Source organism: Nematolebias whitei, chromosome 1, assembly GCF_014905685.2.
Source record: "Nematolebias whitei isolate Nwh7 chromosome 1, NemWhi1, whole genome shotgun sequence".
In the NCBI taxonomy this organism is placed as follows: Eukaryota; Metazoa; Chordata; class Actinopteri; order Cyprinodontiformes; family Rivulidae; genus Nematolebias; species Nematolebias whitei.
Window position 1 is genome coordinate 49,584,631 of NC_056498.1, and position 8,395 is coordinate 49,593,025.

An 8,395-nucleotide genomic window follows, 5' to 3' on the forward strand; every position below is an offset into this window, starting at 1 on the left:
CAAAATTCCCAAGTATTTATAAGAATCTACAAACTCAATAGGAACACGATGCATGGATAAGATGGGAGGAAGAGTTGCTGGCACCGACTTTCTCAGCATTTAGCACCATTTGAGATGGAATAAGTAAATGATGTCAAATGCAGACTGTAGAAGCTGGACAACCTTGGCAACTGTGTTAGCTCGGCAATAACTGTATCATCGGCATAAAGATGCAAGGATGTGTCATGAATGTTTTGACCTATCGGTACATTTATATAAACTGTAAAAAGAGTGGGACCTAAAACTGAGCCTTGTGGTGCACCATTAGCGACTGTTAGGTAGCTAGATGAAGTACCATTATGTCGAACATGTTGCCTCTGACATGAGAGATAATTTAAGAACCAGCCAACAGTGTGATCTGAGCAGCCAATATCTGAGAGCTTGTGGCATAAGATGTCGTGATCTCCAGTATCAAAGGCTTTGGACTGGTCTAAGTAAAGCACAGCACAGTAATCAGCACAGGAAAAACTGTTAAAAAAAAAAGTACAAACAAATGGGAGTGGGGTGGGTTTTTGACAAGAGACTCTGAACAGAAATTATTTCTTACACACGACTGTTATTCTGCTCCGAGTTGAAATCGAAGCAGGATTGGTTAACCAGAGCCTCACCTCTGGAAATGTTTGTACAGTACATGTGAAGAAGAGAACAGTCATAATTCAGCAGGCTGACACTTTGGGAGGAGTCAGACTGTTTGCATCCACAGATCTTCTTACAGACGCTTTAGATTTGTGCACAAGTGGGAAGGAGTGCAACAACGTGCACCATCCTGGAGGCACGGAGTCGTACGGGATGCAGTGCTACGAGAACCTGGTCCACTATCTGAGCTGTGGGATCCTCCTGGCAGGACTTGTCCATCTGGTCCACCATAAGAAGGTGCAGGCCTCATACGGGCGCCACATGGCGCCTTCTTCTGCCAGGACCGTACCCGCCAGACTCGCCTGGTTCCTGCAGGAGATGCCAGCTCTGCTCATCCCGGTTCTTTTTCTGCAGTTTTCACATCAATCCTCTCATACGGGGAAGCACCTAATCCTCAAGACATTTTGCTTGCACTATTTTCAAAGGTAAGAGCAGAAGATGCATCTGATTTCTTCTTTTGGCGTGGAAATGCATGCTTTACCTTTATCTTGTCACTGGAATACTGCCCGTTAGGCTTGTACAAATTAAAACATTTCTGCTTCGTCTTCTAAAACGATGAGAAATGCTTGTTCTCCCACAAGGTGCATGAATCAATCGTTTTTAGTCTGGTACATAATACCTCCATCTAGCTGTGAAACGTGACTTCTGCATGGATACGATCTCCATCTACTGCAGGACATTTGTCTACTCTTTGCTAACCAGAGGACAGCCTTTCCCAGTGGGTGTGATGGTGGCAGCAGGTTTCTTTTGCTTCCTGAATGGTTTCTTGCAGAGCCACTATCTGCTGCACTGTGCCCAGTTTGACGACAAATGGTCAACTGGCTACCGCTATAAAATTGGTGAGTCATTGTTTGCATTAAAGTACACGCTTTAACTAGAGAAATGAGCACTTTTTGTGAAAATGATGAAACTGAACCGAGAGTTAAAATAAGCAGAAGTAAAATTAGGGAAGTTGTAGATGACCTAGGTGTTTGGACCGAAGCTGGCTCTTGGGACATTGAACGTCACCTCTATGGTGGGGAAGGAACCTGAGCTCGAGTGTGAGGTACCGATGATACAGACCGGCTCACCTCCATGTGTGATGTGGGCTCTGGGACCAATTTCCTTGAGAGGGGCTGGACTCTTTTTCTACTCTAGAGTTGCCCAAGGTTAATTTAACTTTAAAAGTTAAATAATTCAAACAAGCATAGAAGTGTAAAATCACACAGGCAGAAGATCTTGCATAGAATGTCAGAACTGTCAAATCACCACACATACCAGGAGGTTAAGAAAATAAAGGCTTTTTATTTATTCATCTAGAACACCGCACTGCTAAAACAAGAGGGCGAAGGATGCAACCTAAACACAAAACTGTTCAAAGGTAGTTGAGACTCCAGATTCAATCAACATGAAGTTGATTCATAAAACTGTCCACTCCTGTAAAACCAAACCACCTGATCCTCACCCCAAGCTAACAGAGGCCTACAAAAATGAGTTCACTTAGCTCACCCAGCCAGCGAGAGTCCTCCCCAGGGTCTGAGCTTGTGACGCCATCCAGCACCCCGTGGACTGACTTAGCTGGACGACGATCGGACCTCCTGGATTGGTTCTACACCAGATCAGAGCAGCCAACAGGAACAGGACGGCACCCAGCTAAAGCCCAGCCCTGACTGTCTAAAGGAGATCTCCCCTCCTCACACAGGAACACCTAACCACCTTTCTGTCTTCATCGCCGGCAGCCCTAAACGACTACGAATGACACCCTCCTAGAGGGTGCTGCCACAACCACTGGAAGCTCTACGCTGTTTTATTCAGTGTGCTGCTCCTCTACTGACTGCACACCTGTCCCTGATTAGTTTCTTTGCCTCCTCTGATGAGTCTTGCCCGAGCACAACACACTACTGCATAAACCAAAAGTCATGGCGCACTATTCCTGATCGAACTAAGTAGTCAGGAGTCCAAAACAAGTTTGGAAGAAACCACAAACGAGAAAACTACAGTGTGAATGCTGACTAAGCATTTACACTGTGTAAAATGAATACTGCATTTCTATTTCTTTGTCATTTATACTCGTAAATATATTTTTTTTTTTAGGTTTGCTGCTGTTTTACATCGGAATGGCTATCAATATACACAGCGACTGTATTTTACGCAGTCTCAGGAAGCCAAAAGAAATAGTCTACAAGATTCCTACAGGTAATAACGACCTCGTTGGGTCATATATTTTTCCCGTCAGTGCTTGCAGTGATGTGGTCTTTTTCATCCTCTGCAGGGGGTCTGTTTGAATACGTGTCTGGTGCCAACTACTTAGGAGAGATCGTGGAGTGGTTTGGCTACGCTGTGGCGACCTGGTCCCTCCCGACGCTGTCCTTCGCCGTCTTCAGCCTCCTCTTTATTGGACCTAGGGCCTATTACCATCACAGGTGCTGCTGACGCGTTAGAGAAAGCCTAAAGAGTCGTCTTATTGCACCGCGACTCATTCGGTTTCTGTCCAAATGTCCTGTTTCTCTCTTCTAGGTTTTATAAGAAGAAATTTAAAGAATACCCCAAGTGTCGAAAGGCTTTGATTCCAGTCATCTTCTGAGGAAACGAACAAAACCTCTCGTCTTTTTGACACAGATGAACAGAATCCTGCACACCTGCTGTAGTGCTGATCACAGATTTAGGTGGAAAACCGTCTGTTATGGTCTCATTCTTGAGAAATCATTTATATCAGTAAGATTTACCGGAACGCCTAGCTTTCCTCAACTGTGTTAGTCATTTTTGCGTTGAAGAGCGATGGCAGCCATCTTGAATTGGATTCACTTGGGCTAATCAGTTGTAGATTTACATCCCGTTACTACTTCATGAGTTTCATTCAAGTCCATCTGGTGGTTCATGAGATATTTTGTTAACAGTTGAACATTTTGTTCAGTCTATTAATGCTCAGAATGTGTGTTGGGCATCAGTCTCAGCTACTACCACACCAAAATGTAACTATGTATAAATGACAATTATAGCCATTTTTGTGTTTTTTAAGGTTGCTTAGCTCTAGCAGCCATCACGTTTGGGGTTATATGTGAAAGTAGGCCTGTCGCGATAAACAATAAATCAATTAATCGCATGATAAATTAAAATGAGGTTGATAATTTTCATTTATCGGCTTTAATGTTTCTTCGTGTCTCTCTCTTTCTACTGAAGACACTGGATGACAAAAAGCTGAACCCCAGTGCTCTTCACTGACCCCTCCCTTTCTCATTTCCTCAGTGTAAGTGGGGAGTGAACTATCGCGTCAGGTAGCCAGCCAAGGCGCGTCGTCTTGTACCTCTGCAGCATTAGAGCCCCGTGAGGAGTTAGCAAGCTAAAGAAACGCTATTTGATAATTGGGGGGAGGGGGGGGGACTTAAAAATATATATATATATAAATATTATTGATCTTTGAGAGGATGTACTTGCATTATCATGTCATTATCGTTACATTAGTTTAAAACGGTCTCCAAACAATATTATCGTTTATCGCAATAATTTCTGAGGTGATTAATCGTCCAGCAAAACTTATCGCGACAGGCCTATGTGAAAGTTATTCAGCTGGAGTTGTACATCTTAACATTTCAAGTTTCATTAAAATCCCTCCAGTGGGTCAAGAGCTATTTTACTAACACTACAGAAAAACACACGGATATCACCTTTTTAAATACGGTGGCAGGTGACAAACAGGAAAAACAGCTAACACAGTTTAATTGATAACTAGTTATTAGATTTAAAGCGATCAGCGTGTTTTTTTTTGTTCAGTCTTATTGTAAGTTGCAAACTGAGCAAAAATGATTATGGGAACAGCTGAAAGTTCAGCTTTACAGTATTAAACTTCTGTTTTATCAAAGGAAGACTCACATGAGATACATAAACAATTTCCTGGCATCTCTGCGAGTCAAGATTTAAGGAAAGACGAAAACATTTCTGCAGACTAAACTGAAGAATTTGATAAAAGCAGCACAGAATGTGAACCTCGCTTTAAAGATCTTTTCCATTAGTTCACGTCTTGAATCACGTATCTCACATCCAGAGCGAGATTAGCCGTTTCCACGGCAACTTGCAAAGCGTTGAGTTTAGCTGTGAAGGAGTCCAGCACACTTGGCTGCTCAGACGCGCCTCTCAGCGAGTCGGCAGGAGAAAACGCTGCGTATTCTGTGTTTAGATACGTCCACCTTTGACTTTTAGAGCTTTCCAACGCTCCACAGCCGCAGCAGCCCACGCTGACTTTAGGGTCTTCTTTCATGACGTCTGAAGGTTGAGTCCAGTGGTGAGCATGGGTCAGATCGATTAGAGAAGTCCCACCGTTGTGTTCCAGAGATCTGGCCACGGACTCCAGAGAGCGGCAGAACACCTCCACAGCACGAAGGTACTCGGTCTGTGAGCAGCCTAGTCGTATTGCTGGCTCCGGTACTTCATTCTTGCTCTTAGATTTAAAAATCGGTGCAGTCATGAAAACACGACATTGGTCAAATGTTTAAAGAGTGAAAACTGAACTGACCTTCTGTCTTGCGTAAGCAGCTAAATGGGTCTCTGTGCAGCCGCCTCCAAGTAAAGCAGATGGTTCCCTGAGGGCGAGTCTCAGCACATGCTCAGTCTTCTGGCACACCACCTTAAATAAATGACATTTATTTTTTCTAAGAACCTGCAGTGCACCCTATTCCATCTACATTAACACCAACGGTCCAGCTGTTTAATCACCTTCAGCTCATTTAGCATGGTCTCGTTCCTGTGGCAGAGGATCAAGGTGCAGATTGCAGATTCCCCACAAGGCTGGAAATGCAACATGGTCTTGGACCCAAACTGCTGGACACCAAGAGCCCCGATCTTCCCGTAGGCCGTGGGGGGGACAGCCGAATGCAACGTTGCCACAGGTTGAGCACCTTTAAAAAAAGCACACAGAATAAAATAATTAAAGCGTAAGATTTTATTTTAGGCTTCAAACTGCCAAACGTCGATTTAACAACATTTATGTATTTATTGTGGAAATGCTGTTTCAGAAATTAAACTGTTTGTTTTTTATATGTTTTGTTTCCAATATTAACTACTTCTGCATACTTTGATATTTTAGCTGTTCATACCTCAAAACATTCAGCTCATTTAAGAGATGGTTGCTGTGACTTATAGTTTTCATAACCTTTATACTTTTCTACAATATTTAATTTACAAATACCTTTCCCATAAAATATTGTGGGAAAAAAAACAGATTAAAACTGGTCTTGCTCAATTTGTCGTCTTATGTTACTTTTAGTTTTTAGCTACTGTTCTTAGCTACCCTTTTGCTATTTTAGCATTTTAACCAATTGTTACCTTTAGCTTCTAGCTACTGCTTTACTGCTTTTGGCTAGCTTTTTGAATCTGTTAGCATTTAGCCAGCCTTCTCCTACTTTTAGTTTACGCTGGCCCTTTGCTACATATAGCTTTTATTTAGTCCATTTACTTTTAGCTATCCCTTTGCTTTGTTTAGCATTTAGCCAGCTTTTTGCTACTTCTAGCTTCTAGCTAGCCTTTTGATACTTTCAACAAGCGTTTTGTTATTTTTAGCTTTTTGCTCATTTTAGCTACATGCTGTGGGAGTGGTGGCGCAGAGGATAGAGAAGTGCACCTGTGATCGGAAGGTTGCCAGTTCGACTCCCCGGACTGACAAGATCAAAATGTGGGTGGAAAAGGTGAAACACCCCCACCTGCCTCCACCTTCATACAGGTCTCTCTTGTAAATGAGTCCTCATGACTCAATGAGACTAACCTGTATAAATAAAGGTTGAATGAATTTGCCCCACTCTGGGCTCTTGAGCAAGGCCCTTAACCCCCATCATCTGCTCCCTCGGGTGCCCTAGATAGCAGCTTTCTGCTCCACACAGAGGCTGTGGTAGCTCGGTGGTCTGTGGATGTGTCAGGAAGGACATCCCCCATAAAAATAATTGCTGTGGTGACCCCTGAGGAAGGGAGTAGCCAAAAAAAAAAAAAAAAGCTACATTTTGATAATTTTTAACTAGCATTTTGCATCTTTTAGCTCCTACCTATCATTCAGCTTTTAGCCACTGTTCTACTACATGCCATGTAGAATTTTTGCCAGCCTCATGCTACATTTAGCTTCCTACAAGTCTTTTGATACTTTTAGCTACCACTAAGCTACTTTTACTGTTTGCCAATTTTTCATTTTAGCTAGCGTTTTGCTACTTTAATTTAATGTTTTGCTCAGTTTTGGTTTAGCTAGCAGTTTTCCACTTGATTATTTTGCTTATTGGTCTTTCGGCTACTATTTACTCCTTTTAGCTAACGTTCTGCACTATTTTAACTTTGCATAGTCAACTTCTTCAGAAAACTTCTATCAGTCTTCCCTCACTCAGCTTTTCCACTGCAAATTTTAAATAAGAAAATGCTATTTCTTAAGTTTCACAAATAACCTGATCAACATGAGACATTATAAGCTGAATCCAGTGTTTTATTGGTTTAAGTAAACATGTGTAAACTCACCCGTCAGCTGAATAAGTGGCTCCATAAGAGCGACTCCAAGTCTCTCTATGACCATTACACCCTGACTTCTCAGGTAAAGCTGTAAGACAGGATGGATTACCTTCTGGCAGACAAATACCTTTACTTCATCTTTAACCACCTGTTTGCCAAGCTCCAGGAGCTGATCCAGGATCTGAGCGTCTGTGTCCAGATCTGGATGCACCTCTATTACACCATCACCCAGCTCACAGAGATCTCCAGCCAGAGATGCACTGAAGAGCACCAGTGGCGTAAACGAACTGTCCTCATGGAGGGAAACATCTTGAGCCACGTCCACCAGTAATCCTGGAAACACTGCAGATTCCAGCACAGGAAGGCCTTCAACAGAGACAGTCACTGTCTTACCCAGGCTGATTGTCCCCGGGCTGTCGCAGGGGACAGTCAGCAGGAAGGCGTGCACAGCCAGCCTGCTGATGTGGAGACACTCTGCCTCTGTTAGCACACATGCTGGTTTGCTGGAGATGCTACTGCGAGCTAACGTGACCAAGTTCTGGCTGCTGCAAAAGTCCAGCTTAACTTTACAACTGCAGTCATCTTGTTGTAGGTAATCGGTGCACAAACCCGTTAAGTGCTTGTTCACGCTGGTCACCACTTTACTTCTGAGGCCAGACTGCTTTGCTTGTTCAATGAGACAGAAACAGAAGATGGCAGCAAACAAACCACAGTCGTTAAAGCGGCGTACGTGGTGCAGGATTGACGTTTTTATCAGGTTGATGAGGGGCTCAGAGGAGGAAATGGCTGGAAGGAGAACCGAAGACGAGGAGGTGGTTACAACGTGCCCGCCGATGTTGTTGTGAATCTGTTTTAGTCTGGCAGCCGGACCATAACAAGAACCCAGAAGCTCCCTCATCAGATGGAGCTTGTTACAAACCTCGGTGTTGTTCAGAGGTAGATCTGTACAAAGAGATGGGGATTTCTTCACCAGCCGAGACATTCTTGAGCAGCAAATTCAGGCTCGGTTAGGTCGACATGCTAGCATTGTTAAGGCTAAAATTATTTAAAAAAACCGGCGACAGGAACTACTCAAACTCCTGACATTGCCTGAAATTTTTGTTTTCGTTTTTCCATGCATTTATAAATGTTAAACAAAAACATTTATACAAATTAATAGTATATAATGCAACAGTTTAAGATAAAAAGCTATATTTGAATTTTGACTACAAAATATTGTCGAATTTGAAACAGGCTTTATTAAGGACACCTACGGTTTCCATGG

At 43.0% G+C, this 8,395-nt stretch overlaps 2 protein-coding genes across 2 annotated transcripts; one reads left to right on the forward strand and one right to left on the reverse strand.

Annotated features, from left to right (window-relative positions):
- Positions 1–777: 777 nt before the first annotated feature.
- srd5a2b (steroid-5-alpha-reductase, alpha polypeptide 2b) lies at positions 778–3,238 on the forward strand. Its single transcript, XM_037684960.1, has 5 exons — positions 778–1,100; positions 1,351–1,514; positions 2,749–2,850; positions 2,927–3,077; positions 3,172–3,238. Exons 1-5 carry the CDS (start codon positions 829–831, stop codon positions 3,236–3,238), a joined length of 756 nt encoding a protein of 251 aa, XP_037540888.1. The 5' UTR covers positions 778–828.
- Positions 3,239–4,614: 1,376 nt separating this feature from the next.
- On the reverse strand, positions 4,615–8,113 carry mkks (MKKS centrosomal shuttling protein). Its single transcript, XM_037684972.1, has 4 exons — positions 7,141–8,113; positions 5,365–5,546; positions 5,165–5,275; positions 4,615–5,089 (listed from the first exon to the last, which is right to left on the reverse strand). Exons 1-4 carry the CDS (start codon positions 8,111–8,113, stop codon positions 4,661–4,663), a joined length of 1,695 nt encoding a protein of 564 aa, XP_037540900.1. The 3' UTR covers positions 4,615–4,660.
- Between the last annotated feature and the right edge of the window lie 282 nt (positions 8,114–8,395).

Bases quoted from the DNA above. Each gene is read 5' to 3' on its own strand.
- mkks (XM_037684972.1), bottom strand. From the start codon at position 8,113: ATGTCTCGGCTGGTGAAGAAATCCCCATCTCTTTGTACAGATCTACCT. The intron at 5,276-5,364 runs GTGATTAAACAG...CATTTATTTAAG, and splicing joins CCATGCTAAATGAGCTGAAG to GTGGTGTGCCAGAAGACTGA. The intron at 5,090-5,164 runs GTCAGTTCAGTT...TTTAAATCTAAG, and splicing joins CTGCTTACGCAAGACAGAAG to AGCAAGAATGAAGTACCGGA.
- srd5a2b (XM_037684960.1), top strand. From the start codon at position 829: ATGCAGTGCTACGAGAACCTGGTCCACTATCTGAGCTGTGGGATCCTC. The intron at 1,101-1,350 runs GTAAGAGCAGAA...CATCTACTGCAG, and splicing joins TGCTTGCACTATTTTCAAAG to GACATTTGTCTACTCTTTGC. The intron at 1,515-2,748 runs GTGAGTCATTGT...TTTTTTTTTTAG, and splicing joins TGGCTACCGCTATAAAATTG to GTTTGCTGCTGTTTTACATC.